General features: G+C 39.8%; 1 protein-coding gene across 5 annotated transcripts in view; it reads left to right on the forward strand.

The window, feature by feature from the left end:
* The first annotated feature begins 396 nt into the window (after positions 1-396).
* RASA2 (RAS p21 protein activator 2) overlaps positions 397-27,825 on the forward strand; it is a 143,780-nt gene continuing 116,351 nt past the window's right edge. For 3 of the 5 annotated variants that reach the window (XM_082712382.1, XM_082712383.1, XM_082712384.1), the window contains exons 1-2: positions 399-634; positions 24,540-24,657. In XM_082712382.1, the coding sequence (XP_082568508.1) occupies positions 502-634; positions 24,540-24,657 (251 nt within the window). In that variant the 5' untranslated portion in view covers positions 399-501. Of the gene's footprint in view, positions 635-1,083; positions 1,140-24,539; positions 24,658-27,825 lie in introns of those variants that run through there. The other 2 variants (XM_082712385.1, XM_082712386.1) reach the window with 2 other exon arrangements.

Consider the following 27,825-nt stretch of genomic DNA (forward strand, 5'->3'; position numbering starts at 1 on the left):
ACCTCTTGATTCTTTTTGAATAAGGTAGTTTTGAGGCGCTCTCAACTGTCAAATTCCACTCTCTTTCCACAGGGAGTTCCCTCGAGCGTTAGAAGCTGTGGTAGTCCGCTTGCGGTGGGGAGCCTAATTCCCAGAAGGATTTGGGGATCTCGAGAGGGCTGGGGTTTTCCCTCATGGGGTTTCAGGGCTGCTCTGAGCCACAACTTGGAGACGCACTTGGCTAGCGCCTGGGCTTTTATGGGGGCAAAGAGCAGGAAAGCCAGTGCTCGGGTTCGCGCCCGAGCGGCCCTGCTTCGGGGAGACTGAAGGTGGGGGTGGGGGGCGGGCGGCGACTGCAGGGACCCGGGTGGGGCGGGGGCGGGACAGGGGCGGGGCGGGGCGAGCCAGGCTGCGGACCGGGGGCGGGGCCAGGCGCGCGGCTCTCCCCAGCCTAGGCCGCCGCTGGGCTCCGCCTCGCGGGCTACGCAGGCGGCGGGGCTGCGGCACGGGCCGGGCGGCACCATGGCGGCGGCGGCGCCTGCTGCTGCGGCGGCTTCCTCCGAGGCGCCGGCGGCGGCTGCGACGGCTGAGCCGGAGGCCGGGGATGAGGACAGTCGAGAAGTCCGAGTGCTGCAGAGCCTGCGGGGCAAGATCTGTAAGCCGGGGCCGGGCTGAGAGGACCCACCCGGCGGCCGGCGGGGGCCGCCGCGGGGCTGAGGGGGCGGCGGGCGCGCGGGGGTGGCGGCGCCGAGCCGGACTCGGATGGCGCGGCTGAGAGGGGACCTGGGCAGACGGGGGCCGGGGCCCGTACCGGGGCCGGCGAGGCGCGCGGGGAGGCCCGGCACGACTGAGGTTGGAAGGGGGGTGTGTTGGGGGAGTCGTCGCCTCGACGGGGCGGCGTGGGCTTGGGCTGCTCTTGTCGGAGGGAGTGGAAAGCCGGGAATTTGCGTGGAGGGGGGGCCCCAGGGGCGCCGGGAGCAGCGCCGGCCTGAGGGGCTCGGCTTCGGGGCGCGGCCTGGACGTGGGGACGCCCCAGCGGGGGGCGGGGGGTGGGGGCCGGGGGCGTGAGCCGGGGGCGTGGGGAGTTTCCGGCAGCCCTGGGACGAAGGCCTCCGGGCGGCACGGGCGCCGGGGAGCGGCCCCGAGGTGGGAGCGGAGCGGTAATTACGGGAGGCGCGGCCGGAGGAGGAGGAGGAGGAGGAGGAGGGCGGGCGGGGAAGTGGGGCTGGCCGGAGGGGAGAGGGCTGCCTGCTTCCTGGGCTCACGGGCCTGTTCGAGGTTGAAAAAGGCGCCCTGAGCTGGAGGAAACAGGCCGTCCTGGGACTCTGGCGACCGCAGCTCCGGGTGTTCGCGAGTGAGCGCGCTGGGAGGGGCTCGGGGCCGGACACCTGTACTCGCCCCACCTCGCTGCGGCGGGGACTTGGATTGAGAGACAATGTGACTGACAGGGACTTAAGACAGGATGTAGTGGCTTCCTGTGAGCAGGTCTCAAAACACAGTCATCCAGCCCGCACTTAACCCACTTAATTCCTTTCTTTCTCGTGCATTTAATTATTACTTTTGTGAGCGAGCCATATTAGTTGACTTAATATAGAATTTTTGCTCAGAAGCTCCGAGCGTTACAATAGACCATTTGAATTCAGTCATTTGGGTATTTGTTTTTTAAAAAGTGACTCTGAGCGTCAGAGTTAAAATTTTTTCACAGTAGTTTATTCAGGGGAAACGCCTTTTCATTTTCTATTCTTTTCTTCTTCTTTTTCTTTCTTTTTTTTTTTTTTGCGCTATTTGTAAGATATATCAATAAAACTAATTTTTGTTTTTGTCAAAAATCACCTTTTTTAAAATTCAGTATCTCAGAATGGAAATATGCTTCATCTTTCCGACAAATAGCCTTTAGTAAGAGGAGTAGTTTTTTACTTTATAAGAAGAACATCGAAGTGCAATAAAATGGCTAACAGTGCTCTTTCCTCTTCCTGAAAAATGATATTATTAATTGAGCTTGGATTCTCCCCCTTTCCTCTTTTCAAGTTGCTCCCCTCTTCAAGTACTGAGATTTTATTAAATCTCAGAAGCAGGCGTGTTAAATTTTCTCATCTTTTTGTTCCCAGAAGTAGTCCTAGGCAACTTGAGATCTTGAGTTTAGTTCTCAAAACCTGGAAGATGACATCAGAGAAATAGATCTGGTCCATATCTATGTTCTCAGTATTAAAATTACTTTCTAGGGTATAAAATCTTTTCAAAATTCAGATTAAGTCTTATATTTAATATTTATATCTTATTTAACATTTGGGAAAATTGTAAATGGTTTGACTTGATCTAATTTTCCAAATTTTACCACTTTTTCATTTTACTGTCATGATGCTAGGCAATATCCACTGGAGCCTCTGGTTTATCGAGCTGCAGGTTATACTATGGAACTACATACACACATCTTGGAATTGAGAGTTAGGGTTGGGCTGTTTCCAGAAGGATTTAGCTGCCCTGCACCTTCACCTGCTCCATAGCAGAGATATCACAATAGGAGATACCACTGTGAGTGAAACTCAGACATACAAGTACAGAAACACAGCTTTGTCTCTGTGCTTTATAAAAGCCCCACTACCCAGATTTGGGGATTGATCGTCCAGTTGCTGGGAATGGTATTACCGCTTTAACCATAGTTGAGGTATCCTATTTGTTATTTCAGTTCATTTCTTGCTTTTGGAATTGCTTGGCTTATAGCTCAGGTCACTGAATATCTGCTTTTTAGAAAAAATGTATTAGGATACTTATATAAATGAAGTTCTCCCCACCTCCCTCTCCATTTCTTTGCCCTTCTTTTAGCTGGTATAATCCACAGTTGATCTTCAGAACCCTGTGAAGAGATGCTGTTTTCTGTTTCCCTGAAACTGACACATGGGTTTTACCGGGTGGGGGCTGGAGGAGTCATCAGCAGGTGCTGATGGGATGGGATGGTGGTGATCCTGACAGTGAAGATACTAAGCAACTTGAGGGTGTGGGTAACCACGTCAGCTTTCCTTTTCACCATGTTGGGAGACCTCAAGAGGAAAGCCTAGTAGTACCCACTAGACTGGAGATGTGCTGGCAGATTTCAGACTGCTGTTTGAGAGCCTCTAATCTGGAGAGTTAGAGTTCAGTAGGATTCAAAGTGAGCCTCAAAGGAACATCCTTTTTCCTAGACCTGGATAGGACCCACCAACTCCAGATGCTACCACAAAAAGTGAGGATGGATTAGATTTATGTACCTTTAAAGTTGTAGAGATAATAGTCTACAGTCTTCTTTAGGGGTTTCATTCCAGTATTTTCTCATATCCTTCACAAGTGAAATAACCAGATTGACAGATTGGAAACCCATTTTGTGGTCAGTCAACTAACATTAGCAAATCCAGTGTTGCTGATAGTATTTTGTCTTCTGTGCTGATCCTCAATTCCCAGAGGTCATTTTGGTGCCCTCGAAAACCATGGTCATTTCAAATGGTCAGCTTCCCTAATATTCAAGAGGCAGGGATGGTTGTTGAAGTCCCAAGTTGTCATATGAACCCTTGATAAAGGAAATTAAGGTACTACAGACTCCATCCTTTAGTGTGAGCTGCCATGCACTCAGTGGCAGGTATGCTTACATGTACCTGAAGCACTTTTGCATTGCCCACCTCCCAAACTAGAGAGAGGGATTGGAGCTTTCTTCTTTGTGCTTAAGCTTCGTGCTGTTATTTTATGTTTTTCTGGTTATCACTTTTTGTTAAGTTTGCTTTCATCTAATTAAATCAGCTGGTAATCAGAATGTAAGAATGTTGCTGAAAGAGCCCATGCCACCTTCTTCGTGGGTTTACCTACTCAAGGGAGACCAGAATCTAAGGATTGGTCTCCTCAGATTGGTAAGGGAGCCAAATCTGAGGATTTATGTGAGTATTGAGATGTGTAGTACAGTGTGAGACCTGTGGCATCGTGATGTGATCCAGAACTTACTTGGTCTCCTCGGTCTCTCTAGACCAAATGATGTAGAGCTCTTAGGCAAAGTAGGATCTTTGGGCTCTGTTTAAGTGCTTGAGTTTAGAAGCTTGGTCAGGTTAGTCACCTGGATTTGAATCTTCTCTTAATTCCCAATTGTTAACCTTTTTGTGCCTCTGTATTCTTTTTTTTTTTCTTTTTAAGATTTTATTTATTTATTTTAGAAAGAGTGTGCATGTTCTGAAACCAAGAATCAGATGCTTAACTGAGCCACACCTGTACCCCTGTACCTTTGTATTTTTGTGTGTATAATGGGTATAATAAAATTACTTATCTCACAGAATTGATTGGAGAATTAAATAAATCTACTCCTCCAGTCATTTCTTCCCTTCTGCCCAGGATCTTGGTCAGACATGGACAATCTCTTGGGAAGGAATAAATAGGAGTAAAAATTAATCTTTATCTGATGTTCTTGTCAATGCTTACTGGCATTTTCTGGTGTACAAAGCTGATTAAAATCAGAAGGATTGTATTCTGTTTCCTACATTGTTATTATTCATGTGATTTTAGACTGCTCACTTTACTTTTGAGCTTATCTTCCTCATTTATTTTATTTTATTTTATTTTATTTTATTTTATTTTATTTTATTTTATTTTATTTATTTGACAGAGATCACAAGTAGGCGGAGTGGCAGGCAGAGAGAAAGAGGGGGAAGCAGGCTCCCTGCTGAGCAGAGAGCCCAATGTGGGGCTCAATCCCAGGACCCTGGGATCATGACCTAAGCCGAAGGCAGAGGCTTTAACCCACTGAGCCACCCAGGCTCCCCTATCTTCCTCAATTTTAAAATGGGAATAATGCTTCATCACTAGCCATTTTGTACATGTCCCCCTGCCTGGAAGTGTCTTTCTCCTTTCCTCAACCCTGTACTTATGTCAGGAACTCTTACACATCCTTCAAAAGCCTGCTGCATGTGATCTCCTGACCACAGCTGCCTTTGGGGCAGGGCATCACCACCCCCATCCCTGGAGAGAAAGTGTTAGGCCCTAGTTGTAATTCTTTGTCCTTACTCTAGCACATTTTATAGAAATTGTTCATTTATTTTCTCCCATTAGACTGCAAGCTCTTCCAGGGTGGAATTCATTCTTTTTTTTTTTTTTTCTTTTAACTATCCCATTGTCAGCATAATGCCTGGGACATAATAGGCCTTTAGAAAAATGCCCTATTTCTCATTATGTTATCCTGAGGAGGATTTGAAATACTAGATGTGAAACCGTTTTGTAAATTTTACAGATAAACTAGAAGATAATAGTATTGTTGAAAGAAAACTACATGGGTTTGTGACAGGAAGTTCATTCCTTTCAAAATTACAGTGCCAATTGAGCTTATGTTTGAACTGATGCCAAAGTTGCCTCATTAGGAAACGGATTAATTTTTTTAAATGCTGTGAGTGCTTATTATTAGGAGATTTGAATATTGTTACCTGACTGTACTCCATGAATATTGCTACTAATTGTTCCTGAGCATGGAAAAGAAAAATCTTATAGTCATACCTGATACAGTAAGTGTTTTTGTCTGTCATGAAAGGTTTGAATTTTTTGGTAGTAAGATAAAAATCAAGACATTTTATTGATCACGCAATAGAATTGAGGAAGAGATGAAAAAGTTTATTCATGCTAAGAATTTATTACTATCAGATATTTGAAATTAGATAAGTTATTTAATAAATTAATAGAGGGAAAGCTGCTAAAAGGTTTGTTCATGCTAAGAATTCATTATTCTCAAAAATTTGAAATGAGATGATGAGTTATTTAGGATTGAGGAAGAATCCATCTTTCAGATGGATAGAAATGAGAGAAAAGGGTTCTTTGTAAAAGTTCACAGAGCAGTCTGCTAATCATTTCTCTGAGGAAGACAGGAGGTAAACCTCAATAAATTCATAGAGGTTTTTTTTTTTGAACTCTTTGAATAGCTTCTAAGAGACTGTGGAACTAATGTAGCTGAAATAAAATTATCATTTTATCCTTTAATCTTAAATACCAATCCTATTTCCTTTTTAATGTGCATTATGAAATTATTTGACAATAATACCAGATTATATCTTTTATTTACTAATAAAGTTCTGTTCTCTTTTAAGATCTGCTAACAGTTTTGTGTAGTCATCAATGTAAATTAAGACACGTCATGTATATTAAATTTTTATGATTTGTCTTTAGTTTTGTATATTATTTTAGTCATCAAAAATTAGTAGCTAAAATAATGTGCTTTATAACGTTTTACCAGTGTACATGCAAACATCAATGAACAATAATTGACAAATTTGTTATTGGGGACTTGGTGCTAGGAATATCATTAATGACAGAATGAGTTTGGGCAGATTCATTAGCTTTGCTGACTCCCTCTTTTTTCACTTGTAAAATGAGAGTGGTCTTTAACATCCATTCTAGCATTAAGTCTTAGTTGCTTTTTAAATTGAACCATTTGCTTTAAAACATTACATGAGATGTTTTTATTTTAATGCTTAAATGTTTTTCATATGCCTGTTTTGTATAAGATGCACTGTTTGAAATGTTTTTGTGAGACTTATTAATGAAGGTTGTTTGAATCTTAAATTTTTTCTGTGACTATTAATTTATTCAGCAGTACATAATAGCTAGTGTCTGTTAGGGCATTAGCCCTCTGGGCTGTGAATTGAGCCTGGGCTGTGAATGGGATGAAAAAGCCCTTACTAGTTTATCCTAAAGTCTATCCTAAGTAATGATTGGCTTTAGAGAATTACTGAGGTTTAGAGCTGGAAGGTGGGGAACAAATTGCATCCACTCATTTTACAAAGGAAGAACTTGACACTCAGCTATTCAAAGTGTTACACAGTAAATGCTTGTGCCTGTGGAGCACTAATACATTAGTATCAAAGTTCTTTCTGAAATGCTAGGTAGAATGAATTCGTCATTAGTATGAATGTTGCAGATGTACTACATTTAATATATGAAGCAGTTGTATTGCCTCTGTAGTAATGTATCCAGAAGTAGTAATATATTTTCATTCTGCTATCTACACACTCTCATTTGTTCCTTTTTTTTTTTTTTTAAGATTTTATTTATGTATTTGTCAGAGAGAGAGAGCAGGCAGAGGGAGAAGCAGGCTCCCCGCTCAGCAAGGAGTCCCATACAGGACTCGATCCCAGGACCCCGTGATCATGACCTGAGCGGGAGGCAGATGCTTAACCAACTGAGCCACCCAGGTGTCCTTTTTAAGGAGTTTGTGAAGTGGTTAGGATTAGTGATGAAACTGTGCTTGTGGCCTAAATGGAGATTGAGCCTGGTTGTTTACCTGTTTGTGTAATTCTTGCTATAACTCAGCTGTTTTCAGTCCTGACTGCCTATCAGTGTCACCCGTGAACTTAAAAAATTCTGGTGCCCAGGCTGTACTACCTACTGAATCAGAATTTCTCTGGTGGTACTTGGACATCTCTGGGTTTGAAATATTCCATAGGGAGTGATAATGGACCCCGAGGATGGAGAACTGCTTTTGTCAGTTGAACAGACTAGCTAAAACTATTTGAGTAGTTTAGCAACCTGACCATTTTATTTATTTATTCATTTATTTATTCATTCATCCATTCATAAGAGAGAGAGAAAAAGAGGGTGCGTGAGCATCGGAGTGGGGAGGGATGGGGGGAGAGAGAGAGAGGGAGAGAGAGAATTTTAAGCAGGTGTCATGTGGGGCTCAATCTCACACCCTGAAATTATGACCTGAGCTGAAATCAAGAGTCAGACACCCAACTGAGCCACCCAGGAGCCCCTGTGACCATTTAAAGAGTACCAGCAGAAAGTGTGGTGTGATCACAGGGAGTTTTAATTAATTTATTTATAAAAAGATTTATTTACTTATTTGTTTGATTAGATAATACAAATACCTGGAATATAATACCTGGTACAAAACTGTGAAAAGGTGCTAAGGAGTATACATTTAAAATTAAGTTTACTTATTTCTGTTGCCCCTAGCTATTCCCTTTCCACAAGCAAGCAGTACTAGTTTCTTATGTATGCTTACAGAGATTATTTAAGCATTTATAAATATAAATGTATGAGTATTAGTCTCTCTCACCAACATGTAAATTGTAGCAAAATATATGTTGTTTGCATCTTTTTTTTTTTTATAGTTAGTGATAGTAGCTTGAAGATTTGTGGTATCTATCTATATGGGGAGCTGCCTTTTGTTTTGTTTTGTTTTTTTAACAGTTGGCTTAATAGTGCATCATCTGGATATACCACAGTTTATTTGACCAGTCCCCTATTGATGGACATGTAGGTATTTGCAGTTTTTGCTATTACAAACAGTACTGCAATAAATAACCTTGTTGTTAATGTCATTTTTAAAAAAGGTTTCATTTTATTTATTTATTTGAGAGAGGCACAGCAAGAGTGGGAACACAAGCAGGAGGAATGGGAGAGGGAGAAGTAGGCTTTCCATTAAGCAGGGAGCCTGATGCGGGGTTCGATCCCAGGACCCCAGCACCGTGACCTGAGCCAAAGTCAGATGCTTAACAACTGAGCCACTCAGGCTCATTTTTTATATGAGTTATGTCATTTTTTATATGAGTGTGTGTGTCTGTCTGTAGGGTAAATTCCTCAATGTTAAATTGATGAATTGGTATGCGTATTTTTATTTTGGAAAGACACTGCCAAATTGCTTTCCACAGAAACTGTAGCAATTTTTGCTCTCACGAGCAACGAATGAATGATTCTTTCTTTGCTCACATAGTGTGTATTTTAAAATGTCTTGATCTTTACTGGTCTAATGCAAAGGAACATTTGACTTTTAGTTTTAATTTGCACTTCTTCTAAATGAGTTTGAGGATCTCTTAATATTATTTTTAAATTTTTTTTAAAAGATTTTATTTATTAATTTGACAGAGAGAGAGATATCACAAGTAGGCAGAAAGGGAGGGAGCAGGAAACAGGTTCCCTGCTGAGCAGAGAGCACTATGCGGGTCGCGATTCCGGGACCCTGAGATCATGACCTGAGCCGAAGGCAGCGGCCTAACCCACTGAGCCACCCAGGCGCCCTCTCTTCATTTTTATTTCCATTTTTTGGGTGAACTTGTTTATTTTGTTTGTCCTTTTTTTTTGTTTGATCCGTTAGTCTTCTTAATGATTTTTGGGAATGCTTTATGCAGTAAGGAAGCTAGTTATTTTTTTAGTAGAAAGATGTTTAAAAATTTAGATGCTTTGGCTGATATCTGCATTTATTCTTGAGAAGTTGGTTGTGAGATCCAGTGAAGGGAGTCAGTTTGTTGGTTTCATCTGCTTATATAATTTCTGATGTTAGAAGAGAGATGGAAAAAGAATTTTTTGAGGAAAGATAAGTGAGGATTTATAAACAGGGGTTAAGAGACAAATAGCAGATTGTGAGAGGATATTTACAGTAAATCCTGTTGATAAAAATAAAACACTGGCATGTCACATATTCTGTGTCAGGTACTGTTTTAAAGCCCTTTAAGCATATCAAATTATTTATTTATTTTAAAAGATTTTATTTATTTATTTGAGAGTGAAAGAGTGAGAGAGAGAGCACAAGACCTGGAGAGAGGCAGAGGGAGAGTGTGAGGGAGAAGCAGACTCCTTGCTGAGCAGGGAGGCTGATGTGGGGCTGGGATCATGACCTGATCCAAAGGCAGATGCTTAGCCAACTGAGCCACCCAGGTGCCCTGGCAAATTAAGTAATGTAATCCTTATGGTAACTCTATAACATTTATTATCCACATTTTACAGGTGGGGAGCTGAGGCACGAGATAGCTAAACTAAGTAACTTGACCAAGATCAGACAGTTAGTGAGTGGTGGAGCTGTAATTCAAACTGAGCAAACTGGCTCCAGGGTCCATCCTGTTGCTCCTAATCTATATGCTATACTGCCTCTGTATTTGTTAGTGTCCAGAATATATAAAAAGTTCATGAAGATTTTTGAAAGGAAAAGGGCATTAGGAAAATAAAATATATGAACAGACATTTCATAGAAAGAGATAAAAAAAAAAGGCCAGTAAACATAAGAAAATACTGGTCAGATTTAATAAAAATTAATCAGGGAAATGCAAACTTTTAAAAGCTGTCAGTTTGTGAAAAGAGAAAAGCTTGTTAATTTCAGTATTTGGTGGGGGTTTGGGGATATATGTAACTTTGCTCACTGTTACTTAAATGTGTAAAGCAGTTTTGGAGAGCATTTTGGCAAGATCTGTTAAAAAATCTAAATGTTTATTCCCCATGCATTTCTACTGCATGTCTACCCTACAGAAACACTTGGATATTTGCAAAAGAGGTATATATAAAGGTTTATAATGTTGCCTTGTTGGTGAAACAATTAGAGACAACTTAAGTGTGCATTGTAGGGAAATGTAGTAATATGTTAATATAAATATTCCATAGCAGCAAAAAAGAATGAGGGGTTTCCAGAGTATGAAAGGAAAGAATGTCAAGATGTATCATTGAGTAAAAGGAGCAAGTTGTTAGAATGGTCTGTTTTATCTTTTTTTATGTGTGTTTGGGAAAACGCACAGAAAGATGTTTGAAAGGAGATAAAACATTGGTTACCTCAGTGGTGAACAAAGTGAATTAGCTTTGCTTATAATGGTTTAATTTTCTATAGAGTATTTGTGTATTACTATGTTATGAAAAATGACTTCATATAAAAGAATTTCATACAATTTTAGTCCAAGTTTTTTTGCTCTACTGTTGAAAATTATTCCTGTCTACAAAAACAAGGGTAGCCAAATGTTAGGCTTGAATGTCCCTGAAAGTAAGATCAACTTTTTGTCTTTTTTTTTTTTTTTGTAACCTTTTATTTTTATAGAATTTCTAGCAAAAATCTTAAGGAGCAATATAGTAAAATCCCATATACTTTGCCTATTTTCACCAATTGTTTGTATTTGAAAAGTGACTTTTTAAAAAATTCAATGTTTTGTTTCAGAGGAATGAGGTAAAAAGAATAATTTTGATCCTTTAAAATAACATTTGTGTGAGTGGTACAGAACCTCTTAGTTTGAATTTGAACAATTTTATTTTTATTTATGTATTTTTTAAAGACTTTATTTATATATTTGTCAGAGTGAGTGGGCACAAGGAGGCAGAGTGGCAGGCAGAGGCAGAGAGAGAAGCAGACTCCCTACTGAGCAAGGAGCCCGATGTGAGACTCGATCCCAGGACTTTGGGATCATGACCCAAGCTGAAGGCAATGGCTTAACCTGCTGAGCCACCCAGGTGTCCCTGAATTTGAACAATTTTATATAAAATATTCTTAGTGGATAGGGGAAGTGAACTAATTTTTTTTGAATATATTTCCTTTTTGCGAGTACTGTGTCATACTTTGCAAATTATTTCATTTAATCTAAATTCATGAAAAAGATTGTATGCCAACAAAAAGATTTTTTTGCTCAGGGTTTAAAAAGGCAGAGCCAGGTTTTTAGAAGATCTGTAAGTTACCGAGGTCACTATCCATTTGTCTACCAGTTTGCCTGTCAGATGGTATATTCAAAAGAACTGATGAGTGTATTTCTGTTGTCAGAAAGTTGGTAATTATCCCTAAATTGGTTATGGTCTAATGTTATGGATATTCAATAAAATTAGAATGTTGGGATGCTATGAAATTTGACCTTTAATACTGTTTAGGTGATTTACAAAAAATGTTACTTTTCTGTCTGCCTGACTATGCTCATATGCTTTTGTCTGTGCTTGTAAATGGTTCTCCTGGAACACATAACATGCATATACTTGTACATGCACATTTGTAGGTACAACTTACTTGTATCTGGATGCTACTTTTTTTTTTTTTTTTTTTTTAGTACTGGATCATAGTGAGTCCTGTTTTGCATTTGGGCCCCCAGGATGCCATTATCAGAAGGAGCCACCATGTCCCATATGTGTCATATCTATTTGCCTTTAGTTTTACCACCACCTGGCTTTTCATTTGCTTGCCATACTGGGTTCTGTTGGTCAGCTTCGGAGACTTGCTAAGTTTCCCGTAGCTGTAGGAACCATTGGCCTCTCAGGAGAGATTCCTACCACATGTGCTTCAAAGTTTGGTTTGCTACTTGAGAAAGGGGCTGTAGGGAGCTTAGGAATCAGCACACGTTCAAAAGTGAAACCTGAAGTGGGCAAGACAAACCACAGGAAGATCCTGCCCGCAACTTGGTGACGTATCTGTATAACCCATGGACACTTCCTGGCAATACCTTGCGAAACTTGCCTTTTTATGTACAGCAGTTTCCTAACTTCTTGTTCTTCACTAAACTTCAGTGAGAGGTGATTAATATGATAGCAATATAGATAACTATGATTTATGATAATTATCGTGCATATGACTTGTGTAAAGCAAGAGGCTCCTGATTATATTCTGTAGACTTTTCCACTGAGGAGTTGCATCTTACCTACTAGGGCATTTTTGAGGAGTTGCCCTGGAGTTTATGCTTTAACTTTGTATGCTTTCTCAAGAATTGTACTTAAAGGGGCGCCTGGGTGGCTCAGTCAATTGAGTGTCAAGTTATTGATTTCTGCTCAGGTCATGATCTCAGGTCATGGGATCCAACACTGCATTGGGCTCCGTGCTCAACAGGGAGTCTGCTTGGGATTCTCTTCCTCTGCCCCTCCACCTCACCTCTCTGTCTCTAAAATAAATAAAATAGTCTTAAAAAGAAAAAAAAGAATTGTACTTATATATTGTTGATGTTTTATAGCCTCAACGCAAGTTCTTTGCTTACAGCATCTATGCTGACCCTCTAAACTCTGCGGGATTCCTGGAGCCCTTTGCCCAATCAGGTGCTTGCTAGTGGCATTACCTTGCTTTAGGCATGCTGATGATTACACGGTGCTTTATTTTTACGATGGAGTAGGAGTTCAGTATTACTGAAACTATTATTCCTGATTTCTTTAACCTTCCAGGTTCCATGTTAATATAGCGCCTGTTGTTAAGCAGAACCAGGTTTCTGTTAGGGATTATGCAGCGTGTCGGTTTTTTATGATTTATCAGTTGAATGAGATTAAAGATTTCAGGTTATATATATATTTTAAAGATAATTTATCATTTACTGGGAGTGAGAAAAATTGCTGACAGTCTAGTTATCTGAGTTAATTTATGCATTGAAAAGCCCTACTGTACTGAGTAGGAGATATTCTAGCAGTCACCATTGCCTGTTGGTACCGTTTCTCATCCTGTGCCAGAATAATATCACAAATTTATAACTTCTCAGTGGTACTTTCAAGGTGACAGCTAAGGAGGGAAATAGCAGCTTCATAACAATGTTCTCCTCAGAAGTTTTTAGGCATCTTCCCCACTTTTTGTTACCATACACCTAGGGCAATCTGACATACTTTGAAGAGGGTGAGGAGACTCCTGGGAAGGTCAGATGTGATTATGGCAGTTATTCTCATTTAAGATTTCTTTATCCTATACAAAGTATTGATTAGATGTATAGAAATCAAATGAATGCTAAATGATAATGTAGCATGTTGAAAGTATTTTTTTTTCTGCAGCTTTTCTAGTAATCACCTAACCTCTCTGAGCCTCAGTTTCCTCTTCTGTAAGTTGGGAATTACAGTCTTTCTAATCTTTCAAAGGGGTTGTGAAACAATTGGATGGCTTAGTGTACTGCATGGCCATGGTACTGTTATGTATGGGCTGTAACATAAGTAGTAGTGGTACTGGGTAAAGTATACTTTCATAGTTTTGTTGATGAACAATTTAATTATGTCCACCTTTTATCTTCTTGCAGAAATAAAAACTGAACTTTGTAAGAAAATTTGAAAGACCTTACAATGTGTTAATATACAGGATTATCTTATTATGCATAATTAAATAGCATATTTATTTATTTGAGAGAGAGAGACACAGCGAGAGAGGGAACACAAGCAGGGGGAGCAGGAAAGGGAGCTGCAAGCCTCACACCGAGCAGGGAGCCTGATGCAGGGCTTGATCCCAGGACCCCGAGATCATGACCTGAGCAGGAGGCAGATGCCCAGCTGACTGAACCACCCAGGCACCCCTAGCATAGCACATTTTAATTTTATACTAAACTTGTCAACAGTGAGACTATATATTTTCAAGTGTATTTTGGATTCATTTTCCTTCATTTTTTTTGTTATGAATATAAATGATAAAGTTTGCATATTTTTTTCATTTCCCCATTGGAAGTTCTAATCCTCTGTTCAGCTTGCTGTTCCTGTTTAGAACACCATATTCTGAGGCACTCAGGGCAAATTCTGTTAATTCTATCTCTGTAGTATTTCTTCCAGCTTTCTTTTCCTCCCATTGCTCTTTCAGTACCTTAGTTTAGGTCCTGTATCCCTGAAGCATTGGATCCAACCACACAGAAACTTTTAGTGACACTTGTGTCTACTGAAGAAAGTTAAAACGTTTTAGCTTGGCATTTCAGATTCTGTTGATTCCACCCTTTCTTTACAGTAGTCTTATCTCTTCTTATTCCCCTTTTATCTCCCTTCATGCTTTAGTCACTTTTTACTATTCACTGCCTCCTTGGAGGTGCTCCCCTTTTCCCACCTGCGGAACTTGCATTGTGTCTTACTCCTGGAATGTCATCACTCTACCCCCAATTTCTATATTTTGAAAAAAAAAAATCATTCGGAGGAAGTTACTTTGAAGATCGTGAAATAATGTATATGAAGGCCCTTTAAAAACATCTGCCATATATAATGTATATATTTATTCAGTAAATGATAACTATTGTGAGTCAGCTTTATTCTCACCCCAAAAATCTTTATCTTTGGATCATCTAATTTAGGACCCTGGTTTGCAGTTTCTCTTAGGGGTTAATCCCACTAAGATCTGTCTTGGTTCTTAACTTTGTATCCTTTGAAATTTATTTGGCCTTCAGGGCACGTTAGGATAATTTCAGAAAGGAGTAGGTGTCTGTTCCTCTAAGCACTGTTATATTCAGAAAGACGGCTTGGGTCATGATCTCAGGGTCCTGGGTCAAGCCCCACATCGGGATCTCTACTCGGCAGGGAGCCTGCTTCCTCCTCTCTCTGCCTGCCTCTCTGCCTACTTGTGATCTGCTTGTTAAATTAAAAAAAAAAAAAAAAAGTGAAAAGGAAAGATTGGGCTTTGGAATTTTATTTCTATTAAATCACCTTAATAGCCATGTAACATTTTTTTTTATTTATAAAAGATAACAGTAATGCTTCTAAAGGTCATTGTACACATTGAATAAGATAAATGAGAAGATATTTAGCACTGTCTTGACTACTTCATAAATATTTGTCTTCTTTTCTTACTTATCTGAGCATTGTCCTCCTCTGGGACACACACAAACACATGTACAAACTTATCAGTATAAATGCATGCACACACTGCCATCCCCAACCCCCAAGTAAGCACATATGTGCAAACTCACATACATGTCTAGAAGCGTATGCACCAGAATCTCTACCCCCAGCCTGGTATTTGGAATTCTAGTCCTATGTAAAATTTGTATGGTAGGATCTGCATACTGTCTAGTGACCTTTGCATAGAACCATTGATCCTGTAAACAGAGAGTTGGCCATCTTTGTTTTTTTTTTGTTAATCTACGTTATCTTATCGGTTTTGATTCCCAGTGGTGTTTATCTTCCTGGTTTAAATTGTTTACTTTTGGCCAATGACTGAAAGCACTGTTTTCTCTAAAACACTTACTTTTCTCCCTCTTTCTTCAGATATTTGTGTAGAAGTTACTTTCTCAGTGGAACCTTCTGGGCTACTTCTCCCCCCCACCCCACCCCATTTCTGTGGTGATTCGTTCCTGCCTAACAATTACTAACATATCATCTTTACTCATTTATTGTCCATTTGTGTTGGCTTGCTGAGAACTCAGCGCCGTCTATTCTTCTCACTATTCTATCTCTGGTATCTTAGTGTAGGTACTCAGTAAATATTTGAATGTGTGAATTTCAGGATTGGTTTGTTTTCAGTATGATCTTTCTGTTAACACTAAAGATTCTTACAGTTAGTGCTCTTGATAACTATATATAGGAAACTTTTTTTAACCTTTGGTACAGTTGACGTAGATCAATTTACATCAAGTGGAAAAAAATATATATGCTGGTTTATAATTTGTGATGTGATATTAGAACTTCCTCTCTGTCCATGCTAAAATTCCACACACATACATGCTCAAACTTATTCAGTAGATACTTCATTGTCTATTACAAGCTAAGCGTGCTAAGAACCGGTGCCTTCCCTTAATAAGTTTGTAATTCAGTGTAGGAAAGTATAGCAGTCTCCTTTGCTGGATCCTTCTCATCTCTGCTAACTCAAAATAGTTGGAGAACTTTAAGGCTGACTTTAAATCTCTTTTCTTTCATACCCATATTTACTCTCCTTTTGATCTTGTATAGTCTGGTGGTTTTATAAATAGTATGCACTTGCTGATGATTCTCTGATTTTACTCCAGCTAGGACTTCTTTGTCCTCTTGACATCTGCACTTGGATGTGTAATCACCTTCTCAGACTTAGGATGCCTAATACAAACTCTTGCTCTCCCTCTCCCAGCAGGAGGCTCCTCCTTCTGGGAATGACATCTCTATTCATTCAGCTGCATAGGCTGAAACTCTAAGAAGTCTTCCTTAACCCCATTTTCCATCATACCCACATCCAGAATATCAGAAATCCTGTTGGCTCCATCTTCAAAAATATGCCCAGTTCACCACTTCTCTTCATGCCAGGATTGCTCACTTGCTCTAAGTTATCTCTAATCAAGGTCACTACAGTAGTTTTCTGTCTACTTTCCTACTTCTACCCTTCCCCCTCTGCAGTTTTTCTTCTAAAACAGAAGTTAGATCATGCCATTCTTCTGTTTAAAATCTTTCAGTAGCTTTCCATGTCACTCAGAAAAACCCAAGGTTTTCCTATTTAACCTGCTTCCTTCCTCAGCCCTACCTCATCTCTTACTGTTTCCTACCTCTTCCCACTATTGTTTTACAGCCATTCTGGCCTCCTTGCTATTTCTTCAGTGTCAGATGTCTTTTCTAGTGCCTTTGTATGTTTTATTCGTTCTGCCTGTTCCCTTTTTTCTCCAGATATCTATCTGCATGGCTCATTCTCTCATTGACATCTTTCAGGTATCTGCTCAAATATCTTAACAGAAAGGTCTTCCTTGATTCCCTATATAAAATAACATTGCTGTCCTCCTTTTCTTTACCCTCTGGATCTGGCACTCCCTAACTCTCTTACCCTATTTTGTTTTCTTCCAAGGCAATAAATTTACATACTTACTGAAGAGTTATGATGTTTGTATCCCCTGTCTAGATTGTATAACAGGTCCATGTGGGCAGAGACCTACTTTTATTCATTGTTACATCTCTTGCATTTAAAGATGTGCCTGGCATGTTGTAGGCACTTAATTTTATTTGTTGAATGAAATGCAGTAAGTGCAATACAATATGATCATTATAGTCAAAGTACACGTAAGATGCAATAAAGAATAAAGAGTGACATGACTACCTAAGAATTGAGGGTAAATTCTACAAAAATGCCTATAAGCAGAACTTTTTGGAGGGGAAAAAAAAACAGGTAAGAGTGTTTCGTACAATGAAAATAACACTGCAGATGTACAGAGGCATGAGAGAACACAGCGTTCAAGGAACCAAAAGTGTAGTACTGTTGGAGTATAACTTGTGGGGTAAAGATTAAATAAGCAGATGAGGCCAAACGTGTAGTAGACAGTACCAAACCATGACGGGTCTTTAGATCTTTATCCTGTGAGATAGGTAGTATAAAGTCATTGAAGACTTGAGAAAAGGGGAATATATGTTTACATGTTAAAAAGGTAAGTGGCAACAGTGTGAAGGATGGGGACCAAAGCTAAACTCAGCATTTACTTAACGTATTTGTGATGTTGCAAGGTGCATCTGATGGAGAGAAACAGTTACTTCCATGTGAATGGGCAAGAAGCTATTTTATTTTATGATTGGACAAAACCACTAATGTATAGTGTGAAAGTTCAGTTCTTGGCATGTTTGCAGTACATCTGTTAGGGCGAAGAATTACCCGGTGGATGATTAGTTTATCAGTTATAATTTCAACAAGAAATGGTGTTGTTACAGTGTAAAAGATAATGTGTTTGAAGGCCAGCCTCCTTTCTTCAATAAGGAGCAGTTGTTTTGTCAATAATACACCTCCTGATCTTGATTCATTGTTAAAGGAAATAGTGACAGTTATAAATATAATCAGATTTGTACGGTTTGCTGTAGGGCCAACACAGCAGCTATCTTTGTAGGACAAATACCTGCCTTTGCATATTGTAGTACTGGCATGCACAGAACTCTTAAAATGAGGGAAAACTAAAAATACTTCCTTTTTTCATTTCCATTATTTCAGTTGTCTTGCTCTAGTATCGTATCTTAGCAATATATTGAATGTCTTAAATCCTTAATAATCTTATTGCTTTAGTGTCAAGATCTGTTGTGTAAATTTAAGGATGAGATGGAGGTACCCAACATGGACTACATGGTGTCAATATTGAGAATTTGGCACTCTCAAATTCATGAATGTGGTACTATATTATTGAGCATGTTTTTAAAAAACACATCCAAATACTGCAGTAGGAAATGATGAAATGTTTTCAGAGGCAGATACAACAATACAGAGAGTTAAGATCCATTTGTCTCCTTTTCCCAAATCAAAGCTTTCGCTTTTTTAGTGTGTTGTGCTATTCAGTTCATCTAATGGAACAATAAAGGTAGTTTTCTGTGAGGCATTGCTTTATAATTTCTGAGTCCATGTTTGATCCAGATTTGCACATGTAGCTGAAAGATTTACTGAACTCTGCTGACCAGTAATGTGAGATGGATTTTCTAATTTGTTAGAGATAAAGGGTAAGAAAACAAACCAGTCAGGATTAGGTTACTGAATCAACTGTAGCTAGTTCAAGCAGAAAGAGATTTAAATTTTTTTTTTTTTTTAAAGATTTTATTTATTTATTTGACAGACAGAGATCACAAGTAGGCAGAGAGGCCGGTAGAAAGAGAGAGAGGAGGAAGCAGGCTCTCCGCGGAGCGGACAGCCCGATGCGGGGCTCGATCCCAGGACCCTGGGATCATGACCTGAGCCGAAGGCAGAGGCTTTAACCCACTGAGCCACCCAGGCGCCCCAGAAAGAGATTTAGTAAAAGATTTTAGGGGTGCCTGGGTGGATCAGTTGGTTAACCATTCAACTCTTGATCTCAGCTCAGGTCTTGATCTCAGGTTTGTGAGTTCAAGCCCCATGTTGGGCTCCACACTGGGCATGGAGCCTGCTTTTTTAAAATTATTATTATTATTATTATTATTTTTAATTTTGTTTATTCACTTGACAGACAAAGGTCACAAGTAGGCAGAGAGGCAGGCAGAGAGAGAGGAAGGGAAGCAGGCTCCCTGCTGAGTAGAGATCCCGATGTTGGGCTCCATCCCAGGACCCCAAGATCATGACCTGAGCCAGAGGCAGAGACTTTAACCCACTGAGCCAGCCAGGCATCCTGGAGCCACTTTAAAAGGGTTTTTTGGAGGGTTTGGGAGGGGTCGCCTGATTGGCTCAGTCGGTTAATTGTCTGCCTTCAGCTCAGGTAATGATCCCAGAGTCCTGGGATCAAGCCCTGCATTGGGCTTCTTGTTCAGCGAGAAATCTGTTTCTACCTGTCCTTCTGCCTGCTGCTTCCCCTGCTTGTGCTTTCTCTCTATCTCTGTCAAATAAATAAAAATCTTTTAAAAAAAAAAAGGTTTTTTTTTTAAAGTGGTCTATAGAATTGTTAGAAATTCTTACTGAAGAAACAGATTCTAATGTGAACTTTCATGAGTGAAATTTTAAAGGTACATTGCAGCTGAGCTACCAAGGGAGTTACTATCTCTTTTAGGATCAGAAAGGTACCTGCAGAATTGGAAAGCTGTAAGTTTTAGCTGCTTGCCTGAGAACCTTGCCACCTCTGCTGTGATCAGGAACCTGCCGCTATTAGAAAACAGCCATCAGCATGCAGCCATCTTCATCAGTAAGCTGTTGTTACTATTGCTGCCTCTAGAGCCAAGCCACATCTGCCACAACCTCTATGGCAGAACGGATGTCTTGTGCCCTTCTTCTTGATATCCATGAAACCTATGACTGGATAGAAGGACTTAAGAAAATGCTACTGGGGCGCCTGGGTGTCTCAGTGGGTTAAGCCTCTGCCTTTGGCTCAGGTCATGATCTCAGGGTCCTGGGGTAGGGTCCTGGGGTGGAGTCCGGCATCAGGCTCTCTGCACAGAGGAGCCTGCTTCCCTCTCTCTCTCTGCCTGACTCTCTGCCTACTTGTGATCTCTGACTGTCGAATAAATAAAGAAAAATCTTTAAAATAAAAAGAAATCTAAAAAAAGAAATCGCTACTGAATAAAACTTGTCTGACATCTCCATGGCGGTGCTTAATAGTAGCAGCGGCTTCAATACAGCCTCCCTTCTCTTCTACTCTCCATATTTCTAGCGAGTGCATCTGACTGGTGGAATTTAAATCATATCCATAACCCTAACTAGAAGAAAGACTGGAGAATGTAGTTTTTAGCTTTCTAGTTTCTGTGGTACAGGAAGTCATATACCAAAGCATGTTGAAATGGATCATGACCACTGATCGACCATATCTACCACAGATACAGATCCTGATTCTCCTTAAGACTAGCCATTATCAAATGGTCTGTATAGATAAATTGAGAAAGATTACAAATAATACTGTCAAATATTATGGAGAAACCTTTAAGTACTTGTTTTTCACTATATTTTTATTGTTTGCAATGACATTAAAAATGTCTAAAATTTGTGCTCCACCTATGTGATGAATATAGTGGTCTGTGGATGCCAGAATTTCTTCACATTTAAAGTGTTGGTAGCAGATGAAAAGTCTGAAAAAACCGTAAGAATGAGTCATTTAAACTGAGGAAAGGTTGGTGTTATCAAACACTGAAGCACAATCAAGTAAGGTAGGAACTGACAGCAGTCTTTGATTTGGTGGTACTTAATATTGTTATCATTCTAGGGGAGCCTAGGTGGCTCAGTCAGTTAAGCGTCCATTTCTTGGTTTTGGCTCAGGTCATGAATTTGGGGTGGTGGTATCCAACCCGGCCTCAGGCTCCACATTCAGCACAGAGTCTGCTTGAGATTCTTTCTCCCTTTGCCCCTCCCCCTGCTTGCATGCGTGCTCTCTCCCTCAAATAAATAAAATACTAAAAAAAAATTATTAGTGTTCTTGAAGGTTCTAGTAAAGAACTAGAATCAGATGCTGAATTGTAAGTTCAGGCTGTGAGTAGGAAGGAAAGGATTGGAGCAGAGGTTATAGAATAAGTTTTCAAGGAGCAGTAGTTGTATTTCCTTCCTTCCTCTTTCCCTCCCTTCCTTCCATTAGAACATAGGGGAGGCCCTATGCAAATACCACATATGAGACAAGTACAGCCTTTCAAAGTTCCTCACTTTTGTCTCTGTGTAGCTTGATGTAAAGTGTGCACTATTAAGGTAATCACTTTCTGCTTAGAGATATAATGGGTGCACCATTTTTTATTAGTTCTCTAACTGTTTATTATTTCACCTTCAATTATTTTTGTATTGAGTGGCAGTTAACTATTTTGATTTACGTTTTTTATAAAGTGCCAGTTAATTACTGTAAAGTGTTGGTAGCTGACTTTATCAGCATATTTGTGTGATTAGTGAACTGGGCACTGATTAGATGAATTCACTTTCAGTGTAGTTTTTTTAAACATAGCTTAGTGACAGGTATTCAATGAGTACAGATCATGAAAACTTTTACAGGAAATAATGTTGAGTATGTTTCATATATTACAGAGACCTTATGTTTTTACTTATTCTAAGTAAATATCTGATAATGGCAGGTTCATTGGGTTCTGCACACAAAATAATCCCTGTTATATCCCCCTTAAAAAGGAGGGTGGTAGAATAGGTATATATTTATACAGTGTGGTTTTCTCATGCTGCACTTAATGTGAATGAAATGGGAACATGTTCAAGGGCAGTGATTTAGTGTTCCACATTCCCTCATTAGATATAGAGCATGTTTATTATGATTTAATTCTTAATTTGTTTACATTCTAGGCCCTTTATGGTGACCTAGTAAGATTTTGGGTTTTTAAAAAAAAAAAACAACACTTTGGATTATACAGAGAAGAGACATCAAAGAAAAAAGACTTAAAGGAGAAGAAGGTTGAGAGTAATGAAAACTGAGTTTGTGGACAGTGTTGTGGAATGAGAGCGAGGGAATCAGATTTGGATAAAAGAAAGGGACATGTCTTTTAGGGAGAGGAGAATGATGGATATAAATTCAAATAAATATTAGTTTTTCCTGTTTGGAAACTGGTTTATTTGTAAAGGCCAACCCATATTGTCAACTTTTGAGTCATTTGAAAGATTCTTGATTTTGACTTGAGTTGAATATAGTATGTTTATTCTTTTTAAGTGGTAACTTGATTTTTTAAAAATGTCTCAATGACAAACTTAATGAGTGTCTTGTCTTTCACTGACTTTCTCATTGTAATAAAAATTGGTTTATTGAGTTTTTCATAGGTGCTTCTTAAGTTTCTGTTATGCTTTGTTAAAATACATTGGTTTAAATGGCCTTTAGTTTTAAAGTTGATAAGCAGACAAAGACCCAAGTTTATCTAGCCCCAATTGTCCTCAGTAAAGCTGTGCTTAAGTGATTTGTCTGAAGCCATTTAGCCACTTAGTAATAGAGGTAAAGCAGGAATGTTAGTTTGATTCTTAGGGCAATGCTTATGCCAACTGCCTTGCTTTCCTAATTGAGTACACTGGAGTCTGAATTCAGCACACATTTTTCTGTGTGCTTTTGGCCCATGAGCATCTCATAAGAATTTCAAAACTAGACTTACTAGCTTCCTTAATGGTCATTCAAGAAATATTTCTCAAGTGTCTATTTTATGACAGTCATGATTTCAGATTTTGATGATTAACAAGTTCTTAGGCCTCAAGAATGAGAAATGCAGAAAATAAATATGCAGAAATAACTAGTTTTGTATAGTTATAAATGCTATCAAGAAAACAGAAATAGAGTATGGCAGCAGGATTATCTGCTTGAGACAGAAAATCAGGGAAGGTTTCTATGAGGAAGTGACACTTAAGCTGAGACCTGTGGTAAGCAGAGCCAGCCATGTCAAGTTTTAGGGTTAGAGCATTTCAAGCAGAAGCCCTGAGCTTGAATGAACTTGACATGGTGATGAATGGAAAGAGGGTGAACACTGAGGAGAGTGGGAAGAAAAGAGGTTAGAGAGGAGAGGACAATGGTGCATTGTAGACCATGAAAACAGGAATTTAGAAATGGGATTATATCTTAGTGAAATGGAATGGTTTTGGAGCAGAGGACTGAATGCCCTGAAGAATATGTTTAGATGGTCACTCTGGTGGAGAGGGGGTTATAGGGGGATACCAGTGAAGGCTAGGAGAAGTGGTTGGATTTGGGATATATTTTGGAGTTTTGCTGGATTTACTGGATGGGGGAGGTTTGGGGAGGATGATGAGAAAAAGAGAGAAAGATAATGGTAGCCTGGGGGAAGAGCATGTTTTAGGGGAGGAAATCAGATGGTTTGTCTAGGACTTGTTAAATTTGAGATGCCTACTGGATATCCAAGGAGGCAGTTGGATATTCATGTCTAGTGTTGAGGAGAAGAGATTAGGCCTGGAAGTGCAGACCTAAGAGGCATCAGCATTAACACCATACTGAAGGAGTTTGCACAGGGAAAGAAGAGAAGATGGTCCGGAACCGAGCTGTGAAGCATTGCAATATTTAGAGGTGAGGAGGGAAAGAAGTAGGCAGAGGGCCAGGGATATAGGAGGAATGCCAGAAATACTGTATTGTGGGAGCCAAGAAAAGGGCATTTTGAAGAAGGGATGTTAGTGTTCACTTTTACTTAAATAGGGCCTCCAGATCATCAGGTATGATGAGGACAGAGAAATGGTCATTGGATTTGGCAACATGGAAAGCATTGGCATCCCTTGCTAGAGCATTTGCCATGTCATTGTATCCCTTGCTAGAGCATTTGCCATGTCATCGTAGAGTTAGAAGCTGACTGGGGAGAGGGTTGAAGAATGGATGGAAGGTGAGAAATTAGAGACAATGTGTCTAGAAATTACTGCTTTTAAGAAGATTGGCTATGAAAGGGAGTCTAGAAATGGAATGATGCCATAAGGGAGGAGGAGTCAAGGGAGTTTTTTCCTTTCTGTGCTTTTTTTAAAATTGGGAAATAGTGAAAGCTTATTTATGTGCTAATGGGAGTGATCTACTAGTGAGGAAAATTAATGATGATAAAGGAAAGGAATTAATTGTGGAGTCAGTCCTTGAGGTGGCTGGTGATTGGGCTGGAGAGCACAAGGGGGGGAGCATTGCCCTTTCTCGAAGCAGGGAAACTATGATGTAATATGACCTCACACTCCCCTTTACACACAGCTCTTCAGTCTCACTGAACCAAGTTTATCACCTTTTTTCTCTAATCAATGGGGTTTTTGTGTGTGTGTATGTGCTGTATCTTCCATGTTTTTTTGGATCGAATTCATCCTATATAAGGTTTAGCATGAAGCATTTGGTGGTACTTAACACCAATTTCAATTTTTCTGTCAACAGGTGAAGCAAAAAATTTATTGCCATATCTTGGACCCAACAAAATGAGAGATTGTTTCTGCACCATAAATTTGGATCAGGAAGAAGTTTATCGTACCCAGGTTGTTGAAAAGTCTTTAAGGTTTGTAAAAAATTGATAAATTATCTTTCATAGATATGTATTGATTAATAAATTTTATACATTTTCCAGATTGTCCTCCTATACTCTTGGGGAAATGCAGGCTGGTGCAACCACTCTGGAAAACAGTATGGAGGTTCCTCAAAAAGTTGAAAATAAGCTACCCTGTGACCCAGCATTTGCATTACTGGGTATTTACCCTAGAGATACAAATGTAGTGATCTGAAATGGGCACATGTACCCTAGTGTTTATAGCAGCAATGTCCACAGTAGCCAAACTGTGGAAAGAGCCTAGATGTCCATCAACAGATGAATGGGTAAAGATGATGTGGGGTGTGTGTGTGTGTGTGTGTGTGTGTGTGTGTGTATTTAATGGAATACTATGCAGCCATCAAAAATATGAAATCTTGGGGCGCCTGGGTGGCTCAGTGGGTTAAAGCTGCTGCCTTCGGCTCAGGTCATGATCCCAGGGTCCTGGGATCGAGCCCCACACCGGGCTCTCTGCTCAGCAGGAAGCCTGCTTCCTCCTCTCTCTGCCTGCCTCTCTGCCTACTTGTGATCTCTAGCTGTCAAATAAATAAAATCTTTTAAAAAAAATGAAATCTTGCCATTTGCAGCAATGTGGGTAGAACTAGAGGGTATTATGCTTAGTGAAATAAGTCAGTCGGAGAAAGAAAATTATCACATGATCCACTGATATGAGGAATTTGAGGGGGGGATGGGAGGTTTTGGGGTGTAGGGAGGGAAAAATAAAGTGGGGCCAGGGAGGGAGACAAACCTTAAGAGACACTTAAAGTCAGGAAACAAACTGAGACTGCTGGAGGGAAGGGGGCTAGGAGGGATGGCATAACTGGATGATGGACATTGGGGAGGGTATGTGCTATGGTAAGTCCTGTGAATTGTGTAAGACTGATGATTCACAGACCTGTACCCCTGAAAGAAATAATGCATTATGTGTTAATAAAAAAAAAAACCTTTTTTAAAAATGCCTAGGAGCACTTGGCTGGCTCAGTCAGTAGAGCATGTGACTCTTGATCTCTGGATCAAGAGTTCAGACCCCACTAGGCATGGAGCCTACTTTAAAATAAAATAGAATGGGGTGCCTGGGTGGCTCAGTGGGTTAAAGCTTCTGCCTTCGGCTCAGATCCTGATCCCAGGGTTCTGGGATCAAATGCCACATTGGGCTCTCTGCTGAGCAGGGAGCCTTCTTCCACCTCTCTCTGCCTGCCTCTCTGCCTACTTGTGATCTTTGCCTGTCAAATAAATAAATTAAATATTAAAAATAAAATAAAATAAGATGAAGGTTTTTAAAAAGAAAAAAAAAAGACTTTTTTTTACCTGAAACTTTTCTTTTCCATTCTGGATTTGTTTTTAGAATTACAGAATCTCAGTGTTTGAAGGAGCCTTAGTGTTTATTGAACTGGACTAATCAACTGTCTTACGCTTGGTTCCTTCTGACAGTTATTGTTGACAAGCAGTCATCTGACATTTGCTTAATAACATTCATTCCAGTGACCAGAGTTCATTGCCTCCTGAGCATCCTGTTTGGTCTTAGAACCATTCTGACTCTTGAGGTGCCTGGGTGACTCAGTGGGTTAAGCCTCTGCCTTCAGCTTGGGTCGTGATCTCAGGGTCCTGGGATCAATCCTCACATCAGGCTCTCTGCTCAGCGGGGAGCCTGCTTCCCTTCCTCTCTCTCTGCCTGCCTCTCTGCCTACTTGTGATCTCTGTCTGTCAAATAAATAAATCAAATCTTTAAAAAAAAAAACAAAACTATTCTGACTCTTAAGACAGTTCTTACATTTAGTCAATTAATATCTATAAAACAGAGAACCTACTATATGCCAAGAGCTTGTTGGGTGCTTTTTATTCATACATCCATGACAGCAAGATAGATGCAGTGCTTGCTTTCATTTGGCTTTCCATTGCCTCAAAATATATAACTCAAAATAACACTTCCTGGGCACCTGGGTGGCTCAGTGGGTTAAGCCGCTGCCTTCGGCTCAGGTCATGATCTCAGGGTCCTGGGATCGAGTCCTGCATCGGGCTCTCTGCTCGGCGGAGAGCCTGCTTCCTCCTCTCTCTTTCTCTGCCTGCCTCTCTGCCTACTTGTGATCTCTCTCTCTCTCTCTCTGTCAAATAAATAAATAAATAAAATCTTTAAAAAAATAAATAAAATAACACTTCCTTTTAATTGTTGCTAATTCTATCCCTTGGATTTCTGGAGAAACCTCAAACGATATTTGACATGACATCGTTCAAGTTTTTGAAAACAACTATCATATATACCTCAGTTTGTTCTTTAGGCTAAATTTTGCCTGTTCATCTGAACTTTTCTTAGAGTACATCATTGTTTTATTTCTCTTGAGAATAAATTATTTCTTAAAGTTATACAAATCACTGAAGTAGGGCATTGTAGGGAAATGGATTCTTGGGAAAATTTCTCATCTTTTGAAAGTGTAATAGCATTCAGTATCCTAGTAAATTCTAATTCATAAAATTGGAGTGTGCCACCTCCCTGTAGTAGTGTTTGTGGACATAATTCTAGCACAGACCTGTGCTGGCAGGATGTGGTCTTGGTCAGAGATAAGAGTCAAAACAAGGGAATGGGGAGTTGTTGGAATGAACATGTGGTGGATGAAGTACTGAGTGTCATGACTCCTTTAAATTGCATTTTGGGAATTTATTTTCTGATGCTCTTTTTCTCATAATCTTTTTTCATTACACTTCCCCCCTTTTCTTCCCCCTCTGGAGCTTTTCCCTTTGTGTCTTTATTATCAGTGTTTGTAATTTTGAATGTGTATAGTGTTCTTCAGAGGAAAGACATTGTATAAAGCTGAAGATACTTTAATAGCCCCCCAAAATTTGAAGTAGTACACTTAACATCTTTGGTCATAAATCACCTGTCCCTGTTTTTTAGAGTTCTGTTGTTATTTATATGTTATACATGATGAAACTGAGTCACCAAAAGTTTGAATAATTTGTGCATATAATATTGGAAGTTAGGAGCAAAGCAGAGATTGGAACCTGAAACTGTCTCAGTCTCAATTTGTTACTCAGTGTACACTGATACCATATCACACAAAAATCAGTGATAAAGCTAGTACTTGTCCATAAACTGAATACATATGGTAGTTTCTAATATGTAGCTTTGTAAATTAGTGACGAAAA

Source organism: Mustela nivalis (assembly GCF_964662115.1).
Source record: "Mustela nivalis genome assembly, chromosome: 1".
Classification (NCBI taxonomy): Eukaryota; Metazoa; Chordata; class Mammalia; order Carnivora; family Mustelidae; genus Mustela; species Mustela nivalis.